At 41.6% G+C, this 27,615-nt stretch overlaps 1 protein-coding gene across 4 annotated transcripts in view; it reads left to right on the top strand.

Moving 5' to 3' along the window:
* LOC126237027 (protein nessun dorma-like) overlaps window positions 1-20,825 on the top strand; it is a 152,274-nt gene extending 131,449 nt beyond the window's left edge. For 2 of the 4 annotated variants that reach the window (XM_049946773.1, XM_049946772.1), the window contains exons 9-11: window positions 16,332-16,669; window positions 20,351-20,481; window positions 20,561-20,825. In XM_049946773.1, the coding sequence (XP_049802730.1) occupies window positions 16,332-16,669; window positions 20,351-20,481; window positions 20,561-20,669 (578 nt within the window). In that variant the 3' untranslated portion in view covers window positions 20,670-20,825. The remainder of the gene's footprint in view (window positions 1-16,331; window positions 16,670-20,350; window positions 20,482-20,560) is intronic. The other 2 variants (XM_049946775.1, XM_049946774.1) reach the window with 1 other exon arrangement.
* Window positions 20,826-27,615: the final 6,790 nt, after the last annotated feature.

Genomic DNA, 27,615 nt, shown 5'->3' with positions numbered 1-27,615 from the left:
AATTGCTCTAACTCACATCCAGTCTAGAGTTGTGTGCCCCATCTATAGGGATGAAAAAAAAAAAAAAAACAAGAACTTCAAGTTACAAAGCAAAGAAGCTGTTTAAATCCATGCAGCCCCCATCATGTGTTAGCTCGTTTGCATCAGCTCTGAAACAGCCCGTAGCTGAAGTTAGAGTGACGACACCTGGCACATATGGAAGTGGTGACTCCCACTACTAAAACATGCCCCTGTTGCTGCACATGCCAAAGAAGCTGCCACAAAGACCAAGTCAAAATCTAGTGGAACAGTACCTAAAGCACGTGCCGTGAAACTGGCTGCTACTGCTGCTATTAATGGCTCAGCAATGGATGTGGTTCCCATCAGCAACCCACCTGGTCCTACTAGTCCACCACAAAGGTGCAAAGAGAAAGGGAAGACAAACTTTCCCAGTAGATAACGGACATCTTGCAGTGGAATTTAAACGGCTTCAGAGTCTGTGTGGGTGAATTAATGTTCCTCACACAGACCAGAGAGAGAGAGAGTTCAGGAAACACATTTCAAGAATCAGATACCCCTGTGTTTAGGGTATATCGTCTATATTGAAAAGCCCTTCATGACGACAGAGCTCAGGAAGGAGTGGCAGTGTTCATCCATGACACACTTTACTCCTCCCCTGTAACCCTAGTCACCACACTACAGGCAGCTGCTGTCAATTTGTTTTGTGTCCTTTCTGATAGCGTGTTCCCTCTACCTTCCATCACAGGCACCACTGGAAGATGAGGCACTTTCTGAGTCGATTGACTAGCTTCTGCGACTGTTTGTGCTCTTAGGGGATTTTAAGGCCTATAATATTCTATGGGGTAGTCTCTCCACCTCCCATTGGGACAAATGGTTGAAAGTGTATTACGATCTGACACCACGTGTCAGAATACAGCCTCCATGACACATTTTTGTACAGTAATAGGGACATTCTCCACCATTGATTTGTCAGTTTGCTCTCACACACTCTTTCGAATGGGATGTGGCAGATGACCTCCACTCCAGTGACCACTTTCTTATTACTGTCTCCCTTTTACAATTAATGGAGTTGGAGGGAAAAACCACCCAAGTGGCTGCTATCCAAGGTGAAATTGACTCTTTATAGGCAGCTGGCTGTGATTGAGCACAGGGACAGCGTCCACAACTCTGTGGGTCACATTATCGGCGTAATCCACACTGCCGCTGATATATCTATATCTAAATCATCAGGCTGTCACAGAAGGCAACCTGTTCCTTGGTGGAATGATCAGTGTCGTTGCACTGTAGAGGAGAGGTGGACAGCGTTGCGCAGCTTCATGCATTCTCCAACAACAGAGAACCTTCGAGCCTTCCAGTTAGCGAGAGCCAAAGCCTGACGGACAGTGAAGGAGAGCAAGAAGCAACCATGGCACAAGCTTCTGAAGTCCATTAATTGGTCAACTTCTGCCACTGCAGTATGAGAATCCATAAGGAAGAAATCTGGGAAAAGGATGTCATGTCCATCAGCTGCCATAAAGGACAATGGAATCCTGAAAGTAACGCGTGCAGATCTTGCTAACACCATGACGTGGTACTTTTACGATGTAACATCGTCCATAAGTACAGTTCCAGATTTCCACGGCTATCATGAAGTTTGGGAAAGGAAACGTCTTGTTTTCGCCTCCAACAATGCCGAAGTCTATAACCTCCCGTACTCCATGTCAGAATTGGACCCAGCATTAGCTGTAGCTCATGAGACCGCTCCCGGGCCAGGCTTTATACATTATGGTATGCTACGGCACCTCATCCCTGAATCTAAATAAATCTTACTTGCTCTCTATGGGAAATGTCCTGTCCCTTGGAGGGAATCCATTATGGTGCCCATTCTTAAACCAGGAAAGAACCACACACTTCCAGGCAGTTATCGGAATGTTGCTCTTGCCAGCTGTGTAGGAAAGATGCTAGAGCAGATGATCAACTCCCACCTTGTCTGGACACTGGAATCTCACAATCTAGTCAGTTGTTTCCAGTGTGAATTTAGAAGATATCATTCCACTCTTGATAACCTCACCCTACTGGATCTGGCTCTACAGAAGGCATTCCTACAGAACGAGCATTTAATAGCCATATTTCCTGACATTGAAAAGGCGTACAGCACTACATGGAGACACAATATACTATCTCAGCTACATTAATAGGGCTTTTGTGGCTGCCTCCCCATTTTCCTGTGGTCCTTTCTTGTGAACATTATTTTTGGTACAGAGTCAGGAATCCTCTTTCCAGTAGATTTCCTCAAGTCCATGGTCTTCCACAGGGGAGCATGTTAAGCATGACTTTGTTCACAGTTGTGATCAATGGCATATCGTCTACAGTGAGGAGTCCTGTGCAGTGCTCCTTGTTTGTGGATGATTTTTCTATTTTTTGTTCCACTTATAGTCCCGTATCTGCCTCTCATCAGTTACAGATGACACTTGAGTGAGTGGAAGAATGGTCTGCTTGGACAGGTTTTAATTTCTCCCCAGAGAAAATAGTATATATTGATTTTAATTGTGATCGTCCTTTTTTTGTGACCTCCGGAACTAAGGCTGTGAGACACTGCTTTACATTTTAAGGAGATGATGTGGTTCCTAGGTCTCTTATTTGATAGCAAACTTACTTGGCTGCCACATCTCAAGGAGATCAGAACAAGAACACTGGATATCTTGAAGTGCATGAATGAGAAGAACTGAGGTGTAGGTATATCCTGCTTGCCGCAGTTCAATAAGGATTTCATGCAATCATGTCTTGATCATGGTTATACGATCTGTGTCTCAGCACGACCAACATATTTAAAGATGCTGGATTCCATATGCCGCAAGGGTATCAGATTGGTCACAGGATCCTATGGGACGAGCCCTATGCTGAGCTCGTGGGCAGAGGCAGGGAAGCCGTCATTCACTGCTTGGCAGTGGTTCCTTGTGCTCAAGCTCTATTCGTTTCCAACTCTGCTGGCTTTCCTTGCAGCTATTAGTATCTGTGAATCCTTAGAACGATTGTGTTCCACTCGTCCACAAGGGATGAACCATTCAGTATATGGGCAAAGCAGCTTTTAATGGATCTGGGACTGTCTCCATCAGACATATAGAGGGAGGTTGGTGCAAATCTACATCCTGGTTGCTATTGAAACCTAGAACAATTTTAGATTTGACAGAGTGCAACAAATTGTTCACTCCAGACTACATTTTTAGGAATAAATTTATTACCATTTTAAATGAGTACCAGCACACTACCATGGTGTACACAGATGGGTCCAAAGACAGGGATGCTGTCGATTGTTCTGTCATTTTTCCTGTCTTTGGCTTTAGGTTCCATCTGCCTGTGTGTTTACTATCTTTGACGTCGAATTCTATGCGATTTTTAAGGCCGTGAATCAGATCAGAAACGAGATTGTGGATCCAAATTCCTCATATGCTCTGACTCATTTAGTGTGCTGCAGACAATCCAGTCTATGTACCCAGCAGATAGAACTGTCCAGAACATCCACAGTGCCATCCTGTGCTTGCAAAGACAAAGAAAGGAGGTCTCATTCTGTTGGGTACCAGGACACATGGATATCCGTGAGAATGAGTTGGAATTTATGCAGTCTGTTTAACGTGGCTTCGAATAGGACACAGCCCCCTGACCCATGGCTTCCTTCTCAGACTTGAAAAACTGCCTGTTTGTGATGCATGTGGTGTGCTGATTATGATTCACCACATTTTAGCTGACTGTATTTTATATAATGACGAGAGGCTTGCAGCTGGTTTACCAACAGACCTGCCCTCAATATTAGGTGATAATGAACTGAACCTGGCATGCATTTTACAATTTGTATTTTGTCTTCCTTCGACCTACTCTTAGGTTGAAGCTTTTAGGGTGTTAGAAAACAATTGGCTCGTCTAATTACTATTTTATGATCTGCCATTCTTCTTTTCTGGACTTTCCTCATAGTGGCTGTCCAGATCGGAAATCATTGTTTGCAATGGTCTGCCTTGACTCGCTTGCTCCATTGTATCGTTCAGAGGATTCGCGTTTGTTCATGTGTGCTGTAGCCCTGTTCGCCCCCCAAAGTCAGCGTAAGGGCGCTGATGAACGTTACGTTGAGCACCCTCCAGCAGCAGCAGCAACAACAACAATGTGTCTCACTACACAGCATCTGTTACTAATAAACTTCAGTTTCCCAACCGACAGTAGATCACATGACTTAAGAAATGCACTTTCATAGCTAAGTTTCTTATAATTCCCCATTGATGTTTACACTCTTATTACTGCAAAATTTAAATTCATTACAGACATGAATATCCCTACTGGCATGCATACTCACGTGCCCATCAGTGAAATCAGATTTCAAGTCCTCATCCCCCTATTCATTAAAAGTTAAATATTTATCATACTTAGATTTACTCAAACTACACTTTACCTAAATTCACTTGGATACCTTAATTCTCTTTTAAAGCCCCCATTGAATTGACACAATGTTTTGAAATTGTTCTGGTATTTGGAATCGCTTTCTCATTCTTCCAATGTTTGCAACTCTTTCTGGTCTTCTACAGTATATATAGTGCTTGTAGCCTCAGCCTTCTCTTGTACTTCTTGTTTGACTAGCTCCTGCAGATGCTTCTACAAACTAGTCAAGTGTTCGGTGCATTAATTACTTCACCGGATTCACTACTTTGTTCTAACACCTCTACTCGGCCTTGCATTTCTGAGATTTGATTATATATATAATTTCAAATTCATGGGTTAACAGTTTCTCTATTTGTCACATCTAATCATTTACTTCTTTATACTGTTCTTCAATTTCATTCCAGACTAAATCACATTGTTTGTGTCTGTTTGTAATTCCTTAGGTAACTTTAACAAGATCACTTCTATATTAGAAAGTTTGTCTACTTATTTAGCTATGCCCTCCCCTTGCCTTTTTAAATTTGAGAAATTCCTATTTCTTCAATTAAATCTCTAGGGTTGTAACACCGTTCAACAATTCCTCTTTGGTGGCTTCAACATCATTAGATAACTCTTCTAATTTTCTTAATATTTCTGGTAAATTGCCTACATGCTGTGGGCAGTAATCTGCGTACAGCATAGACAACAGTATATATACTTAATAGAACTTAAATGATGTCTCTGAGTGGTTAGAAGTGGAATATGTTATTCTGCAGAATCAACATGTTGCACCTCATTTTGAGGTTGTTTATGAAAGTTTATAAATGAGGCAACATTTAGAAGGCATGGAATAAAAATTTCCATAACCAGCACTTACGGATTAATCTGAACTCATATGCTGCAGATCAGGCTAGCATTGGTTTTAAACTGTGTGTGTAGGTGACTGACAGGTAGACCTATATGTTGTCCTTGTATGTCTTGCAGGTGCTATCTAAGGGGACTATCCAGACACTCCCTAAGACTTGCTAGAAGATGTGCCCCTGCAAACAACAAAAAAATATCGTTTATGCATGATGGTACTGCAGCACATTTTAATCTCACTGTTGGAAATGCACTAACTGGTATACAGTATGACAGAGTAGAGGAGGACCAGTTCCATGGACTCCACACTCTCTCAACCTCATCAAAGATTTTTATCTTTGGGGACACTTTAAACATTTGGTTTATGCTACAGCCAACTTGAACAGAGAAACTCTTCATCAACAGCTCAAGACTCTTGTGAAACCATTCAACACTGTCATTGAGTACAGTATTTGAAAGAGTACAATAGTCCATGATTCGAAAAGTGCATAAATATGTGGAAGCAAGAAGACAAAATTTTATATATTTATTACGGTTTTCTGATTTGATGACATGCTAAAGCTGATGATGTGTAACTAATGTGTTGAATGTTACATCCATTAAACTTTTATTGAAGTTATTTTAATAAACTGAGCAGGAGTAGCTCCTTCTAAGAGGCCAAGGAGCCAGGCCCCACCAAAAATTTTGTGAATTTTTTTTTTTTTTTTGCCAGTGTTATTTTAAACAGTTCGTGTATAACATGATTGTGGGGTAGTACAACTGACAGAAACCCAATATAAGCAGGCCCCGTTCCCTTCATTGCAGACACACACAAAGCATATCATCCTGCAGTGACAAACCTGTCTTTCTTTCCCCATCCCATTCATCCAAAGCTGAGGTCCAGTTGCAGGTGGCCTGTAGTCCCGTACTCCCTCGACACTCCTGGACCGCAGTCACAGTGACACGACTAAGCAGTTTCCTCTTCTCTCTCTCGCCCCTCACCGAACGTACAGTTGCGATCCAGCAAACACGGGCCCCAATAGACAGGCCACCGCACATGTGCCCCTCTTTGTCCTCATCCCAGCCTTGCCATGGGGCCAGTGGCTGACTGCCCTTATTCCCCCCACACCCCCAGCTCCTAAAATTACAGTCATAGTGATGTGATCAAGCTGTTTCCCTTTTTCCACCTCGGCCTTCGCACTAATGCAACGTTCGGCCATTTCGAGTGCGCCCAGTGGGTAGACCACTTCACCCATTTTCCTCTGTCCCTGCCACTTTCCCACTCTCCTCCCCTTGCTCACGTGTCAACAAATCTTAACAGTGTTTGGGGCCAGCCACCTCAGGCCTACAGCACCTAACTGTAGTTGCTGTCACATGCCGAACTGCGTTCCTTTCCTCCCATAATGCCATTTATCAACGGAAAATGTTGAAAATGGTGAACGAGGCCACCTCTTACTAGTGTCCTGTATTCCTGAGCTGTGTTGTTGAAACTCAAGCGTTCATACAGTGATTTTAGGATGAATAAAGTAGATTGTTTACTTAAAATGTCCATTCATGTATTAAGTATGGAAGAGAAGGTGGAAATCAAGCAGTTAGGTGCACAACAACCAAAAGATTTTGTGATGTCTCAACTCAACAGGAAGAAGAAGAGAACTTTCTGCAACGCTTGGTTCTGTAAAAGGTCTTGGTTAACATTGAGTGAAAAGAAACACAAACTATTTTGTTTCTATTGTGTGTTATTTGGTGGTGAAGGACTGTGGACAACAGTCAATTGTAAGGATCTAAAGCATTTAACTGAACGATTTAAGAAACATGAAAAAAGAGGACGACATTTAGAAAATTCTTGTAATTACACGATGTTTCTTACAATTAACATTGTTGCTCACATTGATTTGGTGTATAAATGCCAATTCAGAAACATAATTAATTAGTTATAAAGAATAGATATGTATTAAACAGAATAGTATAGTACTTAATGTTTTGTGGAACTCATGAGTTACCTCTAAGGGCTCACAATGCAAAAATGGGAATCAGCAAACTGTGGCAATTACTTACATTTGTTATCTCCTCAGAAATCTTTGCGGAATGTTAGATGATCACTTAAGCAGCTCTAGGCTTCCCTATGCAAATGTACGTCTCCCATGGTACAAAATGAAATTTTAGAATGTATGTATCAATTTTACATTGAACAACTGATTAAAGACATTAATGCTGCCACTTCTATTTCTGTGCAGTCAGACGAAAAAAAGATATTACATGCAGAAGTCAGTTTGTCATTACACTGCAGCGTTTTAAGGGGAAGAAACCTGGTGAACGATTCATTCCCTTTGAAAATATCAGTGTTCAAGAAAAACACATTGCTCAGGCATATGATGGCACTCCAGTAATAAGCAGCTGTCGTGGTGTACTGACTCTGAGGCAGAGTACTTTCCCATATGCCTGGCATGTCCACTGATATGGGTACCAAATGAATTGGTTTATTCAGAATGCTTGTAGAAAAACATAAAGTCTGTTAGGTTGTTCTTCACAAGTATTTTGGGATTTACAACATTTTTCTCTCCATTGACTGAACAAAGTGACTTGGTACAGACACTCTACAACCAGAAAATTCCTTCAGTCTCTTAAACTAGATGGAAATTCCAGTCTGGAATAGTAACTAATGTTCAAGAAAATAAATTAGACGTACTGGAATGTTTTGATAAGATTTAGGAAGAAGATTCTTGGGATGATATTACAATAAGAGAAGCATTTCCATTAAGAAATTTACTTGGCAATCCAGACGTTTTGTTCCTTCTAAATTTTTTCTACAAGATTATGAAACATCTTGGTATTTAGTATAACACAGGTTTGATGCAGAGTAAGTACACTATTGCTATAGCCAATGCATTACGTCATTTTGAGTCAGCTTTCTCTGAAATACGAGAGAACATTGAAAGGTATCAAGTTTCTGAAAATGAATGTTTTGCTCCTTGAAGAAAATGTTCCAGACGTAGCACTGAACCTAATTTGATAGCAGATGCCAAAGAAGTGTTTCAAATTGTCACCAACCAACAGAAAGGAGGGTTACAAAACTCTTATATTTTCAACAGTTGCAAAATTATTGATCTGCTCAAAGAACAATTCCCAGCCACTGTTGCCAATACTTTTTCATCAAGTTACTGTCCCTTTGTTCGCCATGATAAATTGAAAAATAAACTGTCAGTTATTTATTGCAGTGATACGTTTGAAGGCATTACATCGGTTTGTAAGCTGTTCACCTGTCTTGTGGAACATTCCTTTGAAGAAGCATTCACTGGAGTGCACAAAGCATTGCAAATTTCATTAATTACATATGTTTAAACAACAGAAGCAGAGTGCAGTTTCAGCACTTTAAAAAGTATTAGAACCTTCCTCAGGAGCAGTATGAGTCAGCAAAGGCTGAACTCAGTGGCTGTTTGTGTCATTCAGAAGGAGGAAATCGGTGAAATTCCAAACTTCAGCAAGAGAGTAATTGATATGTTTGTCAGTCAAAAGAACAGGTGTGAATAACTTCTGTATAAGTAACCTGCCAGGATAGGGACCACATTACTCAATGTGCTAGTTGGGTAAAATATGTGTGAAACCACTCCTAGCCAAGGTTTTTTCCAGAGTTTTTACCTTTGGTCGTAAGATAAAAACCACGATGGTCCCTACATTTGCTCCCTTGTGTACTCCCAGTGGGAAAGAAGTTACATGCGTCCTCCCACAGTTGCATCATTTTTCCTTTTACGCCACAAAGAGACTACAGAAACACAACTACAATAAGTATAAACACCAACGGAAGGAGAGCTGGTGAACTTAGGTTTAAATCCAGACAGCTCCAAACACCAACAGTTAGTCAAAAAATTTTATTATTGACTACAGTATTTCATGGATTATATTTATAACGACACATTCACTACCATTAGAACATGTTTAAGCAGTATGACATAAATGAAGATTATATAACGAACATTTCAGAACAGCTCTGTCATAAAGTTTACTAACTTTTTATCTGGGTCCCACCACTGAAAGTGAGCATGAGCTACCACTGAAACTGAGGATTTTTGGGCATACATTTATATTAAAATTTTTCTTGTTTTGGTGTATGGAAACCTGTCACCAAGGTTTGTGGAAGTGTTTTTGAAGAACCAGGAATAATGAGAGACAGTCAACCGGATAGAGGTCGGCAATTGAAAGATGTATATAAGCAAACAAGAAAGATGGAAAAAGAGAGACTAAACAGTGGAGGAAAGAGAAAATGTAACATAATACATAAAAGGAGAGAGAAAATTCTGAGAGAAGAAAAGGGTGGGAGTAAAAATGACAATTGTAATAGCAAAAGGTAGTGGGGGGGAGGGGGGGGGACAGAGTTTAAAATTATGTGGAAGAAAGAGTCCAAGGCATGAAAGTGAGTACAACAACAGTATTCTGTGGTGTGACTATTGCTTGTAAAGTTGTGAAATAATACTAATAGAAGTAATTATTGTGGTAAGACAAATGCCAAACTCCCTGTTAAAGTTGCAGAACAAGCTCTTCAGCAGGACGATATATTTTTGTCTATATGGACAGTTGACTGTAGACTTCATTTTTACCAAATACAGTTGTGAAACGTGCCTAAACATGAGTTACTATATAGTGCAAGTACTCTCATTTGTGAATGGTTAGGAGTAGCTAATGATCAAGAAAAGTAGGTGCATAAGTGTACAAATGAGAACCGTTACATATGTTTTCGTTTTCAGGAAATACAGATTACAGTTTCAAAGACCTCTTGTGGTGGTTATTAATATCAAGCAGGCAACGAAAGCTCACAATCTGGTTGCAATCCAGGTAGGCTGCACGCAGCAGTTTAATGCTCGAAACACATGCAGAGGACTGCTTGGTCAGCTGTGAATATATTGTGTGCAAATGCTCTCCTTTTGCTGTAATGGGAACAATATTAATAAGTATGAATTTCTTTTTTAGAATATGTGTCAAGATAGTTTCAGCTTGACAGAGTGGCTATTTAATAAGATGTTATCACTATGCCATCAGAGGAATTACCTCTGCTGTTTCTTAAGGGAATGCGTATAGTGTTGACTAAGACATCATGGAACATCTTAACTGTAAAGATAGTAATGTCCTAAAATAAAATCGTAAGTTATATATTGTATATTGATGTAAATATATTATCATTAAAATTTCAAAATCAGAGTCAGACAATTTGGAAACACCAGAGAAATGGTTTTGTAAGTGGTCAGTAAGGGACTACTGTATCTTCAACATGTCATATTAAGTGAAATGGTGCAATGAGATGATGTCAATTCAAGTCAAGTCAAACCATTTAGTTTTTTGTACTTTCCTGAATTGCTTAAAGCAAATGCCAGGAGGGGTCCCTTGAAAAAGACATAGGCAATTTCCCTTGTGATCTTTTCCCAAACCAAGCTTGTGCTCCATTTATAATGACCTCATTGGCAGTGGGATTGCTAAACTCTGATCTTCCATACTTACTTCCACATTCTAGTGGTGAAATAGTTATCAATAGGAAGGAAAGCGATGAAATGTGGAGTCTTGATCATAATTATCAAATGATAATTGCAGAAGAAAGTATGTAGTTGTGACGGAGACATCTTTGAGAGACCTCAAGAGGTTTGAGATGACAATATTAGTGACAGAGGGTAATCAGATAAATGACGAGCACTGATTTTATATGTGACAGAAAATAGTTTCCTTGTCTTCAGTGTTTGATAGAAGCTTCTTAATTAAGGATTCCAAATGTCAGTTGACTAGTTTCGTATAAACTTTGAAACTAGTTCCACTAATACAGATTGAAAAAATATATATTCCCCACTCTCCTTCCCTCTTTCCTGATGAAACAACCGTTTGTTGCGAAAGCTTGAATTTTGTGTGTATGATTGTGTTTGTTTGTGTGTCTATCGACCTGCCAGCGCTTTCGTATGGTAAGTCACATCATCTTTGTTTTTAGATATATTTTTCCTGCGTGGAATGTTTCCCTCTATATAACCGCTGGCAGGTCGATAGACACACAAACAAACACAATCATACACACAAAATTCTAGCTTTCGCGACCAACGGTTGCTTCATCAGGAAAGACGGAAGGAGAGGGAAAGACGAAAGGATGTGGGTTTTAAGGGAGAGGGTAAGGATTCATCCCAATCCCGGGAGCGGAAAGACTTACCGTAGGGGGAAAAAAGGACAGGTATACACTCGCACACACACCCATATCCAACCACACAAGCAGACATTTGTAAAGGCAAAGAGATTCGGCAGAGATGTCAGTCGAGGCAGAATTACAGAGGCAAAGATGTTGTTGAAAGACAGGTGAGGTATGAGCGGCAGCAACTTGAAATTAGCGGAGGTTGAGGCCTGGCGGATAACGAGAAGAGAGGATATACTGAAGGGCAAGTTCCCATCTCTGGAGTTCTGACAGGTTGGTGTTAGTGGGAAGTATCCAGATAACCCGGATGGTGTAACACTGTGCCAAGATGTGCTGGCCATGCACCAAGGCATGTTTAGCCACAGGGTGATCCTCATTACCAACAAACACTGTCTGCCTGTGTCCATTCATGCGAATGGACAGTTTGTTGCTGGTCATTCCCACATAGAAAGCTTCACAGTGTAGGCAGGTCAGTTGGTAAATCACGTGGGTGCTTTCACACGTGGCTCTGCCTTTGATCGTGTACACCTTCCGAGTTACAGGACTGGAGTAGGTGGTGGTGGGAGGGTGCATTGGACAGGTTTTACACCGGGGGTGGTTACAAGGGTAGGAGCCAGAGGGTAGGGAAGGTGGTTTGGGGTTTCATAGGGATTGAACTAAGAGGTTACGAAGGTTAGGTGGACGGCGGAAAGACACTCTTGGTGGAGTGGGGAGGATTTCATGAATGATGGATCTCATTTCAGGGCAGGATTTGAGGAAGTCGTATCCCTGCTGGAGAGCCACATTCAGAGTCTGCTCCAGTCCCGGAAAGTATCCAGTCACAAGTGGGGCACTTTTGTGGTTCTGTGGGAGGTTCTGGGTTTGAGGGGATGGTTCTGTACCAGGTCGGGAGGGTAGTTGCGGGATGCGAAAGCTGTTTTCAGGTTGTTGGTGTAATGGTTCAGGGATTCCGGACTGGAGCAGATTCGTTTGCCACGAAGACGTAGGCTGTAGGGAAGGGACCGTTTAATGTGGAATGGGTGGCAGCTGTCATAATGGAGGTACTGTTGCTTGTTGGTGGGTTTGATGTGGACGGACGTGTGATGCTGGCCATTGGACATATGGAGGTGACAGGATACTTTCCGGGACTGGAGCAGACTCTGAATGTGGCTCTCCAGATTTATGTCTGCTTGTGTCTGTGTATGTGTGGTTGGATATGGGTGTGTGTGCGAGTGTATACCTGTTCTTTTTTCCCCCTAAGGTAAGTCTTTCCGCTCCCAGGATTGGAATGACTCCTTACCCTCTCCCTTAAAACCCACATCCTTTCGTCTTTCCCTCTCCTTCCCTCTTTCCTGATGAAGCAACCGTTTGTTGTGAAAGCTTGAATTTTGTGTGTATGATTGTATTTGTTTGTGTGTCTATCGACCTGCCAGCACTTTCGTATGGTAAGTCACATCATCTTTGTTTTTAGATATATTTTTCCTGCGTGGAATGTTACCCTCTATATATATATATATATATATATATATATATATATATATATATATATATATATATATATATATATATGGTGTTTCAAAAATGACCAGTATATTTGAAACGGCAATAAAAACTAAACGAGCAGCTATAGAAATACACCGTTTGTTGCAATATGCTTGGGACAACAGTACATTTTCAGGTGGACAAACTTTCGAAATTACAGTAGTTACAATTTTCAACAACAGATGGCGCTGCAAGTGATGTGAAAGATATAGAAGACAATGCAGTCTGTGGGTGCGCCATTCTGTACGTCGTCTTTCTGCTGTAAGCGTGTGCTGTTCACAACGTGCAAGTGTGCTGTAGACAACATGGTTTATTCCTTAGAACAGAGGATTTTTCTGGTGTTGGAATTCCACCGCCTAGAACACAGTGTTGTTGCAACAAGACGAAGTTTTCAGCGGAGGTTTAATGTAACCAAAGGACCGAAAAGCGATACAATAAAGGATCTGTTTGAAAAATTTCAACGGACTGGGAACGTGACAGATGAACATGCTGGAAAGGTAGGGCGACCGCGTACGGCAACCACAGAGGGCAACGCGCAGCTAGTGCAGCAGGTGATCCAACAGCGGCCTCGGGTTTCCGTTTGCCGTGTTGCAGCTGCGGTCCAAATGACGCCAACGTCCACGTATCGTCTCATGCGCCAGAGTTTACACCTCTATCCATACAAAATTCAAACGCGGCAACCCCTCAGCGCCGCTACCATTGCTGCACGAGAGACATTCGCTAACGATATAGTGCACAGGATTGATGACGGCGATATGCATGTGGGCAGCATTTGGTTTACTGATGAAGCTTATTTTTACCTGGACGGCTTCGTCAATAAACAGAACTGGCGCATATGGGGAACCGAAAAGCCCCATGTTGCATTCCCATCGTCCCTGCATCCTCAAAAAGTACTGGTCTGGGCCGCCATTTCTTCCAAAGGAATCATTGGCCCATTTTTCAGATCCGAAACGATTACTGCATCACGCTATCTGGACATTCTTCGCGAATTTGTGGCGGTACAAACTGCCTTAGATGACACTGCGAACACCTCGTGGTTTATGCAAGATGGTGCCCGGCCACATCGCACGGCCGACGTCTTTAATTTCCTGAATGAATATTTCGATGATCGTGTGATTGCTTTGGGCTATCCGAAACATACAGGAGGCGGCGTGGATTGGCCTCCCTATTCGCCAGACATGAACCCCTGTGACTTCTTTCTGTGGGGACACTTGAAAGACCAGGTGTACCGCCAGAATCCAGAAACAATTGAACAGCTGAAGCAGTACATCTCATCTGCATGTGAAGCCATTCCGCCAGACACGTTGTCAAAGGTTTCGGGTAATTTCATTCAGAGACTACGCCATATTATTGCTACGCATGGTGGATATGTGGAAAATATCGTACTATAGAGTTTCCCAGACCGCAGCGCCATCTGTTGTTGAAAATTGTAACTACTGTAATTTCAAAAGTTTGTCTGCCTGAAAATGTACTGTTGTCCCAAGCATATTGCAACAATCGGTGTATTTCTATCACTGCTCGTTTAGTTTTTATTGCCGTTTCAAATATACCGGTCATTTTTGAAACACCATATATATATATATATATATATATATATATATATAAGGTGTTACAAAAAGATACTGCCAAACTTTCAGGAAACATTCCTCACACACAAAGAAAAGAAAAAATGTTATGTGGACATGTGTCCGGAAACGCTTACTTTCCATGTTAGAGCTCATTCTATTTCTTCTCTTCAAATCACATTAATCTTGGAATGGAAACACACAGCAACAGAACGTACCAGCGTGACTTCAAACACTTTGTTACAGGAAATGTTCAAAATGTCCTCCGTTAGCAAGGATACATGCATCCACCCTCCATCGCATGGAATCCCTGATGCGCTGATGCAGCCCTGGAGAATGGCGTATTGTATCACAGCCGCCCACAATACGAGCACGAAGAGTCTCTCCATTTGGTACCGGGGTTGCGTAGACAATAGCTTTCAAATGCCTCCATAAATGAAAGTCAAGAGGGTTGAGGTCAGGAGAGCGTGGAGGCCATGGAATTGGTCCGCCTCTACCAATCCATTGGTCACCGAATCTGTTGTTAAGGAGCATACGAACACTTCGACTGAAATGTGCAGGAGCTCCAGCATGCATGAACCACATGTTGTGTCGTACTTGTAAAGGCACATGTTCTAGCAGCACAGGTAGAAATCATGATAAAGTGCTCCATTTAGCGTGGGTGGAAAAACATGAGGCCCAATCAAGACATCACCAACAATGCCTGCCCAAACGTTCACAGAAAATCGGTGTTGATGACGTGATTGCACAATGGCGTGCGGATTCTTGTCAGTCCACTCATGTTGATTGTGAAAATGTACAATTTGATCACATTGGAATGAAGCCTCATCCGTAAAGAGAACATTTGCACTGAAATGAGGATTGACACATTGTTGGATGAACCATTCGCAGACGTGTACCAGTGGAGGCCAGTCAGCTGCTGATAGTGCCTGCACACGTTGTACATGGTACGAAACAACTGGTTCTCCCGTAGCACTCTCCATACAGTGACGTGGTCAACGTTACCTTGTACAGTAGCAACTTCTGTGACGCTGACATTAGGGTTATCGTCAACTGCACGAAGAATTGCCTCGTCAATTGCAGGTGTCCTCGTCATTCTAGGTCTTCCCCAGTCGCGAAAGCTCCCTAAGATGCCGATAAATTGCTTCTAACGTCTTCCTGTCGGACACCTTTGTTCTGGAAATCTGTCTCGATACAAACGTACCGCGCCACAGCTATTGCCTCGTGCTAATCCATACATCAAATGGGCATCTGCCAACTCCGCATTTGTAAACATTGCACTGACTGCAAAACCAAGTTTGTGATGAACACTAACCTGTTGATGCTACATACTGATGTGCTTGATGCTAGTACTGTAGAGCAATGAGTCGCTTGTCAACACAAGCACCGAAGTCAACATTACCTTCCTTTGATTGGGCCAACTGGCGGTGAATCGAGGAAGTACAGTACATACTGACGAAACTAAAATGAGCTCTAACATGGAAATTAAGCGTTTCCGGACACATGTCCACATAACATCTTTTCTTTATTTGTGTGTGAGGAATGTTTCCTGAAAGTTTGGCCGTACCTTTTTGTAACACCCTGTGTGTATATGATGATGATGATAAGACACACTTTTGTGGGAGCTGTCAGGATTTCTAAAATCACATTGTTGCTCAAATAATAATAAAAGTAGTTGTTGACTGATTTATCTCATATCATTGGAATGTTATTCTTTGTGAGCAATCGTTTTGTGTGTAAAATTACTCGATTGCCTGAGTTGAGATTTTCAGTGGAAAAGACTCAATCTTTTTATTGTAAATTTATACATAGTCACCTTTTCAAATCAATAATTAATATTCTTATATTTCTCTGTGAATAAATTTCAGGTTTTGCTGGTCATCCTCTTAGCAGCACTTTAGTTGCTGAAGGATCCTGCATCTTAGACTACCCAGGGAGCAATTTTGCATTGGAGGACCTAATCATAAGCTGTGAAAACAACACAGCATCTGTCATTATTAGAAGTGGATTTCTAAAAATTCGTAACTGTCATTTCTTTGGGACAAAGTGGTCATTTAACTCTCCCGCCATCATAGTCTTACAAGGAGCTCATGTTGAAATTGACAGCTCTGTTTTTTCAAATCTTGGAACTGCTTTAATTATATGTCCAGGTGCAGTTGTGCATATTGCATCTAGTGAAATTTCTTCTTGTTCTGTTGGGATACAGGTAAAACTACATTTTTAATATATTTTGTGTTTGAAATACTTAAGAGATGTTGCAAATGCTCATTCTTTCGCATAATTATCATGCAGTTTCTTGAGTGTTTTGTGTAACAACATAAATGAGAGGTAATTTCTATGCATGCAATAATTTTGAAAAGGTTTTATTTGGTTGTGTAGATGATATCACTTAGCAGAACAAGACAAACTTCTGTTAATTTTAAGGAAAAAGAAGAAAATTGCCTTGTGTATTTCAAATTCAGGGAAACTGACTATTGTTGATTGTATTAGATCTGTTGACTAAGTTGTATTTTGCTACACAATAAAATTATATTGCAAATGAACAAAACCAGTTTTCAAAAAGGTGAAGTTGAGAGCATTTTTCTAATTATTTACGAACAAGAAATATATTGAAGAGTGGAAAATCCAGGATGGAATGTAACAAAATTATGAAAAGGATAATTGCACTCACCATATAGCAGAGATGCTGAGTTGCAGATAGGCACAACAAAAAGACTGTCACAAGATAAGCTTTTGGCCAAGTCCTTGGTCAAAAATACACACACACACACACACACACACACACACAGATACAACTTGCACACATACATGACCACAGTCTCTGGCAGCTGAAGCCAGACTATGAGTGGCAGCACCAGTGCCTGATGGGAGAGACAGCTGGGTGGGGGTAAGGAAGGGGCGGGGAAGGGGAGGGGTAGCAAGGTAGGGGTGAAGTCCTGCTGGGGAGCATGCAGTGACAAGGTGGAGAGAGGGTAGAGCAGCTAGGTGCAGTCGGGAGGTTAGACGGAGGTCGGGTGAAAGAGGGGGAGATGGTGAAAAAGAGAGAAGTAGAAAGACTGTGTGTGTTGGTGGGATAGAGGGCTGTGTAGTGCTGGAATGGGAACAGGGAAGAGGTTAAATGGGTGAGGACAATGACTAACAAAGGTTGAGGCCAGGAGGGTTATGGGAACGTAGGATATATTGTAGGGAGAGTTCTCACCTGTACAATTCAGAAAAGCTGGTGTTGGTGGGAAGATCCATATTGCACAGGTTGCGAAGCAGTCTTTGAAATGAAGAATGTTGTGTTGGGCAACATGCTCAGCAACAGAGTGGTCCAGTTGTTTCTTGGCCACAGTTTGTCGGTGGATGTTCATGTGGACAGACAGCTTGTTGGTTGTCATGCCCAAATAGAAAATAGCACAGTAGTTGGAGCTGAACTTGTAGATCACAACTGGTTTCACAGGTAGCCCTGCCTTTCATGGGATAGGTGATGTTTGTGACCGGATTGGAGTAGGTGGTGGTGGGAGGATGTATGGGACAAGTTTTGCATCTAGATCTACTACAGGGATATGACCCATGAGGTAAGGGGTTGGGAGTAAGGGTTGTATAGGAATGGACCAGTATATTGCATAGGTTCGGTGGGCTGCAGAATACCACTGTGGGAAGGGTAGGAGGGATAGTGGGTAAGACATTTCTCATTTTAGGGCATGGCGAGAGGTAGTCAGAACCCTGGCAGAGAATGTAATTCAGTTGCTAAAGTCCTGGGTGATACTGAGTTAGGAGGGAAATGCTCCTCTGTGGCCGGACGGTGAGACTGGGAGGTGAGAGGTGACTGGAAAGATGAGGCATAGGAGATTTTTTTTTTGTACAAGGTTGGGAGCATAATTACAGTCAGTAAAAGCTTCAGTGAGACCCTCAGTATATTTCAGTAAGAATCGCTTGTCACTGCTGATGCAACGGCTACGGGTAGCTAGGCTGTATAGAAGGAAGTTCTTGGTATGGAACAGGTGGCAGCTGTCGAATTGGAGATATTGCTGGCAGTTAGTAGGCTTCATGTGGACAGAGATACTATTGTGGCTACCTTTGAGGTGGAGTTCAACATCTAGGAAGGTGGCTTGTTGGGTTGAGTATGACCAAGTGAAGCGAATGGGGGAGAAGGTTTTGAGGTTCTGGAGGAATGTGGATAGGATATCCTCACTTTTGATCGAGATCACAAAGATATCATCAGTGAATCTGAACCAAGTGAGGAGTTTAGGATTTTGGGTGTTTAGGAAGGATTCATTTAGTTGGCCCATGAATGTGTTGGCATAGGATGGTGCCATGCAGGTGTCCATAGTTGTAACCTGGATATGTTCTTAGGTAATGCCTTCAAAGAAGATGTAATTGTGGGTGAGGATGTAGCTGGTCATGGCGACTAGGAAGTAGATTGTTGGTTTGCAATCCATTGTACGTTTGGAAAGATAGTGTTCAAAAGTGATAAGGCCATGGGCATTAGGAATGTTAGCTTAAAGGGAGGTGGCATCAAAAGTGACGAGCAGTGTACGATGTGATAAAGGAACAGGAACTGTGGAGAGTCGGTGGAGAAAATGGTTGGTATTTTTTATATAGGAGGATAGGTTCCAGGTAAAAGGCTGACGGTGTAGGTCTACAAGAGCAGAGATTCTCCCAGTGGGGGCACAGTGACTGGTCACAATGGGACGTCCTGGGTTGTTGGGTTTATGGACTTTAGGAAGCATGTAGGAGGTAGGAGTGTGAGAGTGGTAGGAGTGAGCAGAGAGATGGACTCTGGGGAGAGGTCCTAAGGATTGAGGAGACACTGGAGATCCTGCTGGATTTCTCAAATGGGGTCACTGTGGCAAGGTTTGTAGGTGTATGTATCTGACAGCTGGCAGAGTCCTTCTGCCAGGTAACTTTTGCAGTTCAAAAGAACAGTGGTGGAACGTTTGTCCTCAGATAGGATTAAAAGGTCAGGATCAGTTTCTAGGTGGTGGATTGTGGATGAAAAGTGGATGTACGGTTAGTTTGCATATTGAGGGATTTGGGGAACGACAGAGAGGCAAGTTTCAAGGTTAAGAAATTCTGGAAAGTTAATAGGGGATAATTTGGGGGCAGTGGGGGTTGATCACAGTGGGATGGAAGAATGGTGTACTGAGTCAGGCAGGGTTCAACATTAATCCTGAGTGGTTGAATTTGGTAATTGGGCAAAAGGTGAGGCCTTTGGAAAGGATTGTTATATGTCCAGTGCTAAGGCTTTTGGAGGAAAGGTTCATGACTGTCTTTAGAGTCTCTTTAGGTCGTGGATTCTGTGGGGTGCTGTGAGGGAGTTTTGGATTGTAGGGTAAATGTAGTAGATCTGCAAGCCAGGGTTTTTCAGCTGTGAGGTGACATGGGGGAGGTTTGGAGGTTGTTGTAGAGGTGGTGTACGGTGGTTCTCAAAGGCAGGAGGAGGAAGTGAGCAGGGTGGAGAGTTATTTGAGGTGGTGGTGTGGTTGTTGCTCTAATTCCTCGAGGTAAAGAGTTTCAGGAATTTGGTATTGCATAGCAGGAGAATCTTATGGATGGAAAGAAGATATTGCAAGGAAGTTTGGGCTTAATTGATATAGTTTTGCAGCACTATGTTGATGAGGTTTAAGGACTGGTGGAATCTGTACAGATGGAGGGTATGATAGAAGGAGATGTTGCACCTCAAGACACGGTGCTGTTCCTAGCTTCCTGCAATAGAACAAAAATATTCAAATCAAAATAGATTAACTTCCAGTAAGTCAATGCACAGCTAAATTCCAGAACAAATATCTAAAAACATGTAGGTTGTTTCTTACTTAAAAGAATGTGTGTGTAATTATTAGATATAAAGGAAAAAATGTACCATAAGGAGAGTACATACATGATTTACGTTTGTGTCTTTCAGATATCAGATGATGCAATCTTAGTAACAGATGGTTTGAAAATCATTAAATCCACAGAGTGTGCCATGAAGATAGAATGCATTAAGGAAGAAAACCGTGAAAAAAGTAGTGGGACAACTGACATTGTTTCTAGGTAAGGGGAAGAAAATGAAGTATTACTTACATATTTCTTAACATACTGCAGAAATTAATAGGCACCCTTTTTATTTCAGTTTCTGTGGGATTAAAAGCAACAACTTAGCTATTGAAAGCACAGTTGGTGATGAGGTCATAGTAATTCACAGTGGAGATTTAGCTCCATACGAAGAATTTTGTGTGTAAATTTATACATTGAGGTGTGCTGTGCTATCCTTCCTGCATATATGCAATCTGCTTTACTGGAATATAATTCCACTTAGTGCCATAAAGTTTCATACACTTTAATTTTTCATAAATACTTTAATATATTTAATAAACAGCGCTTTATTTTTTTTCACTTACTTGTATTGGATAACAATTAAAATGAACATTACAGTGATTGCAATAAAATACTTCATTAATAACAGTAATTGTTTCTTCCACAGTTTTAGCCCATTTCATTGTTGGAAAGATAAGGATACAATTTTAAGTAAAGTGAACTCTCAGTTACCTGATATGGATTTGTGGATTATCTGTGCATATTCCAGAAATTTAAGAAAATATAGTAACTGAACCTGAAGCCTCTCTCTCACTGACACACACACACACACACACACACACACACACACACACACACCGAGGCATTGAAATGGATTGATCTGTTAGTAAAGTATGCAGGACAAAATTCTTTTGGCATTACGGAAAATTATACCCGTTATCTGAAAAAAATGTTAATGAAGAACAAAAACAGAAAAAAATTTAAGATTATTTCCCAAAATTGAACTGAAATCAAATACAAAGTGAGTTTAAAGCGTAATTTTGTAAGGAAGTAGCCAGTTTCTGATGAGTAACACATAATTAATGCAGTGGGCTTTCAAAAGTGACATGTAAAATGTATTCATAAGCATAATAAATAGCAGCAACATATGTACTTTGCATATTTTTAATGGTGCACTATGGCAATCCTTCTTCATCTTGAAAAATCTTGTCGTGTAATTATGGATTTGTTTGTTCTCCCCACAAGTCAGTTAATAGAAGTAATTTATTCTCTTGCATGTAGGGCTTCATCACATTAGTCAAAAAAATATTGCGTAAAGCTGTTGTAAGTTTCCCAGAATTTGATTAAGTGATGACAACATTTGTACATTTTTTATATATCCATCCTTGTAACTGGAGGGTTGAGAGACATCGGCCGTTCACTTATGTAATGAAATGCAATATCTACAACGGTCCTTACGATGTTATTTATTATATGGCTACCAGTTTCAGTGCTTCAGCGCTCAATCTTTAGGCCTTGACTGACGCTGATGGGGTTAACTCGACCCGTATACACGATTTCACCAGTGGCCAACATTCATGAACAGGTTTTCGCAGATTTCCTGTAACAACGATGTTGTGTCTCCAACCATGAACTAGAAACTCGTTTGACACGTACTCATTCCGCGATTTTTAAATCCTCGGTCCAAAAGAACCTTGACCGTCTTGTAGTCTTAAGTATACTATTGACAAATATGGGGTTACAACATAATGCGCTTTGTACGAATGTGTTACTTTGTTCACATCCTGTGTTTCACAAGAACTACTTTTGCCCTCAATGGTCCAGAGTTTGGGTATAAGTTGACCAATACTTTTGGAAATTTGTGGTCAATTCCTATGGGACCAAACTGCTGAGGTGATCGGTCCCTAGGTTTACTCACCACTTAATCTAACTTAAACTATCTTACGTTAAGGACAACATTCACACTCATGCTCGAGGGAGGACTCCAACCTCCAGCGGGAGAAGCCATGAGAACCGTGGCAAGGCGCCATAAGACATTGGCAACCTCGAAAGAGAACAAATGAATGAAAATATTTTATTATACGTAATGTTAAAAATAGTATCTAGAATGACATCGATGAATAACAATTCTCAATTTACCTGTTCGATCGGACGCTTTAGCTACAATACTTTCTTGGAAATTTATTTGCAGAGTCCTCGTGGATGCTGTAAATACAAACATTTCTTGGAAATTTATTTGCAATCCCAAATTTTCCTTCGCCTTTCCTTTTTGATGCCTTTTACGAAAATATGAATAATCATAATATACTCAGGGTTATTAAGTTTCATTTGTAGTGTAAGCAACGTAAAAACTAAAAATAAAATGTTCTCGCACAGGGACTCGACCCCACGACCCTCAGATTACCGTTATGTACTTTTACCGTTGCCCCAACAGCTGCCTGGAAACTAGGCTAACTTAAACGTCTCATGCCTCGCCCGATACACGCCAAAAATGTAATGTTTTTAAACGCTTGACCATCTGGAGCTCCCACTTCTGTCATTTTCATTTATGGTCATGCGCAGCATATACCATAAATTTGGACGAAATCGATGGTGACGGGCAGGCGCAGTGCCCTTGTGAGATCGACTAGGTCGGACCTGGCTTCCACATCACACCATGCTATTGGTTCCGTGTGCTTATTTGTTTCTGCCGTTCATACTGCTCGTGTTTGTGCCTTTTCTGCATGTCTGTCTCTACATGATGTTCAGACTCCCTGCTCTCCTGTAGACTGCCGACACGTAGAGTTTGTTTAACCTTGTCGGATCCCAGCTCCAAGGTTTCCTGGTCACATATCCGCTGTCGACTAGAGTAGCGACATTTGTGCCGATAGGACAGTTTTGCGACATTGACGCTCCTGTACAGACACAAAATCCTCACATTTGAAGATAATAATGCACTCATCTCTGCTGTATGTTACAAATTGTTTCAAACAGCCCTGGATCCTCTAGCAAATCTTGAGAAGCCTGCTCCACTGCTTCAACCATTTTAACAGTAGTGCTGTACTATTAACTTTTGTGGTGACCCCAGAAAAATCCAGCGTACTGAGGTCACGTGATCTTGGAGGTCAAAGTACCTATCCGTCCTAGGCCGTATAGGAGCATTACATCCAAGCATCTCACATCAACCAAAAAATGTGCCTGTGCTCCATTGTGCATGTATCATATTCCTGAGCTTTTGACAGGTAGCACATTTTTATTGAAACTAGAACAATATAATAGGTCTAGTGCCTTCTGTATTCCCTAAAAGTTTTGAAAGGTCTCAGTAATTACCTGAAACAGAACTGAATCGTTTCTTGTTTTAATATTGATTTAGTGCTGGGATAAGATTCAAAAATTTATTTCTGTTACAGAGGATTATCTTTACAGTACTTACTTAGAAACACATTTCCACAATCACTAGTAGATATATTTTTAAAGGTCTTATCAAAAGGTAACTAATGTCTGAGGGGATGCATAGCGGTATCATAAGACATTTCACTTGTGTGGGAAAATGTTCTCGAACTGCCCCTAAATGCACGAACCAGTGGAAACATATGCTGTCATCATTTACTTTTATTTTTTTTACCAGTCCTATCTGTTAAGGGCTCAATACTAAATATTGTGGCAACTGTCGAACGGGAATTTATTAACTACCTCCTTTATTAGTACAGCAAACAGATATAATGCAGCATATGAGGTCATTAAAGCAAACAGAAACTGTCAAAAGAAAGCCAGTGCTATTCCGACCCCCCCAGATGTATGAAACATATTTTGGCAGCCTCCTCCAGGCATCAGTTTAAAGATTAGAGGAAAGCTCCCATGCTGGCTCAAATGAACTCTCAGCAGTGGGCAAGACTTTGCAAAGTTATAGCTCTGTGGAGCATATATAAATACTTTCGCTTGAAAGTCGCCGCTCTGTATTCACCTATTCTTCCCTCTGTCCGTCCACCTCATCCTCCCATCTTTATCTGTCTATCTCCTCCTCCCCAGCCGCGCGGGATTAGCTGAGCGGTCTAGGCGCTGCAGTCATGGACTGTGTGGCTGGTCCTGGCGGAGGTTCGAGTCCTCCCTCAGGCATGGGTATGTGTGTTAATCCTTAAGATAATTTCGGTTAAGAAGTGTGTAAGCTTAGGGACTGATGACGTTAGCAGTTAAGCCCCATAAGATTTCACACACATTTGAACATTTTTTCTCCTCCTCCCCATTCTCCCTGTCTCTTCATCTGCTCTTCCCTCTCTTCGTCCATTTCCTCCAGCCCCTCCCTATGTCCACATCCTCCTTCCCCTCCTTTTGACTATTTCTTCCTCTCCCTCTCTCTTTACGTCTCCAACTCCCCCTCTTTCTTTTCCATCTGCCCAACACTTTCCACTGGCCTTATGCATCCCTCCTCTTCTCACCTCGCTCTCTGTCCATTTCCTCCTCCCTGTCGCACTCTCCATCCCCCTCCTCTATCCATCTCAACCCGGTCCTCAGCCATGCTTATCGGCAAGTGTTGCAGTATAGTTCAATAAAGCAAGCCGATCTACTCCCAGAATATGTCTGACATGCTGGGTAGCCTATGCCAGGCGCTGGAAAGAACACGTTTTTGCCACTATCTCCACTCTTATTGGAGCTAGGAGATACACTTTGTGATCAAAAGTATCCGGACATCCCCCAAAACATACATGTTTCATATTAGGTGCATTGTGCTGCCACCTACTGCCAGGTACTCCATATCAGCGACCTCAGTAGTCATTAGACATTGTGAGAGAGCAGAATGGAGCGCTCCGCGGAACTCACGGACTTCGAACGTGGTCAGGTGATTGGGTGTCACTTGTGTCATACGTCTGTACGTGAGATTCCTACACTCCTAAACATCCTTAGGTCCACTGTTCCCGATGTGACAGTGAAGTGGAAAAACGTACAGGCCGACCTCGTCTGTTGACTGGCAGAGACCGCCGACAGTTGAAGAGGGTCGTAATGTGTAACAAACAGACATCTATCCAGACCATCACATAGGAATTCCTAACTGCATAAGGATCCATTGCAAGTAATATGACAGTTCGGACATCACACCGGTAAATGCCAAACGATGCCTTGCTTGGTGTAAGGAGCGTAAACATTGGACGATTGAACAGTGATAAAACATTGTGTGCATTGACGAATCACGGTTCACAATGTGACGATCCGACAGCAGGGTGTGGGAATGACGAATGCCCGGTGAACGTTTATCTATCAGCGTGTGTTGTGCCAACAGTAAAATTCGGAGGCGGTGGAGTTATGGTGTGGTAGTGTTTATCATGTAGGGGGCTTGCACTCCTTGTTGTTTTGCATAGCACTATCACAGCACAGGCCTACATTGATTTTTAAGCACTTTCTTGGTTCCCACTGTTGAAGAGCAATTCAGGGATGGGGATTGCATATTTTAATATGATCGAGCACCTGTCCGTAATGCACGGCCTGTGGCGGAGTGGTTACAGGACAATAGCATCCCTCTAATGGATTGGCCTGCACAGAGACCTGACCTGAATTCTATAGATCACCTTTGTGATGTTTTGGAATGCCGACTTCATCCCAGGCCTCTCCGACCGACACCGATACCTCTCCTCAGTGCAGAATTCCGTGAATAATGGGTTGCCATTCCCCAAGAAACCTTGAAGCACCTGATTGAACGTATGCCTGCGAGAGTGGAAGCTGTCACCAAGGCTAAGGGTGGGTCAACACTATATTGAATTCCAGCATTACCGATGGAGGGCGCCACGAACTTGTAAGTCATTTTCAGCCAGGTGTCCTGATACTTTTGATCACATAGTGTATAACAGATTTAGTGATAAGTGTCATAAATTTGTCAACACACACACACACACACACACACACACACACACACAATGTGTAACTCAATATTTACACTAGATCGTGTGAACTACAGACAGAAAGTGCTTGAGTAAAGTGTGAACTGGGCGTTCAGATTTAAACATTGCGATAACCGTGTTTTTTTATGTGAATAAACCCTAAATTGTGTGGTATCACTCTTTAAACTTCATATGTTTTCCAGTCGTCACAGAGTAGGACACTGCATAGTCAAATGTACTTCATAAATACGTCTGTTCTGCGTAATTCTAGCTGTGCCCTCTTTCAGATGACAATTTCACAACATGATGCTCCTGACGACAGCTGAACAGTACTAAGAGAGACACTGGCTTCCAGTGATTACTGGGGTAGAAGGGACATGCCTACTCGCAAGGTTTTTGGTTGTCCATGGATGTAAGTGTGTTGTGTTGTGGGAGATATTTTCTGCCTTCTTTTCCATGCCATACCATTATTGCTCAACCATGAGCAGGAAATTGTTAAACTTGTTTGTAAAATTATTGTTGCTCAGAACTCACAAAGTGTGCTACAACTGGCTGCCAAGATTCTGACGCTGACAGAACCAGCCAAGTTTGGTATAGTTATGTCAGCAGCACTTGATTCAGGGTCGCTGTCGAAAATGCAGTTCACCTTAGGCAGCTACTGAAGATATTCGCAGAAAGAGGTGTCCTGAATTAAAGAAAAGTAAAGAGGACAAGCTGGAATCAAAATTCCTAGCCCCTACTGCAGCCATCTTCCACACTTGCAGCCATCTTCCACACTTGCACTGTTCAAGAATGGTAAGTACGTGCTATCAACACAGCCACTGAGAGGGAGATGTGAAGCTGGTTAATTTGCAACAGGGTTTCATTGTGCATATTTAACACTCAGAGCCAACTAGTTGCACCCATCATGCACTCTGGTGAAAATATTGATGTTCATGCTTGCTTTTCTGGGGATCTTTCTTTAAATCAATAACTACTTTTGAAGTCATTAACGATATGTAGTTTCATATTGTGCTTTCATGTGTCTACCCACCTGTGCTGAGGCTATAGTTCGTATTTTCAGTATCTTATCCGGTTATTAAATATTTTCATACTTGAGTCAGTTGGTAAATCATTTTGTTTGATATCAAAGGGCAATAAACCAAACTGTTATAGTGACCACTAGTTCCATTTTGTAGTTTGATGAATCCTTTATTAATATATTTGTGTGAGGTGTGGTATCCACATTTTCATGCGTAATTGGGCCACCGATATCAATTTGCAGTTAATAAGACACTGTTCCTCTTAGATTTGCACGGTCTTACACAGAGCTTTCCTTCCCTGTAACTTATCGGGGACTATATCTGTGGTATCTCACGGATATGCTAAACTGTTGAAGTTTTAACGAAATCGTCGGAATATGAATGGAATTGATGATTTTTCGTTAAAGAATAATAATAAATTTTATCTTTTGCTTTTAAGTTAATTTTCTTTCGTGCGAACTTTGTTGTAGAACCACTCTCTTATTTTCGTGTGGTAATAA

The sequence above is a fragment of the Schistocerca nitens genome, chromosome 2 (genome assembly GCF_023898315.1).
Source record: "Schistocerca nitens isolate TAMUIC-IGC-003100 chromosome 2, iqSchNite1.1, whole genome shotgun sequence".
Lineage (NCBI taxonomy): Eukaryota > Metazoa > Arthropoda > Insecta > Orthoptera > Acrididae > Schistocerca > Schistocerca nitens.
The sequence above is the reverse complement of the archived record's forward strand: the minus strand, read 5'-3'. Positions and strand labels throughout refer to the sequence as shown.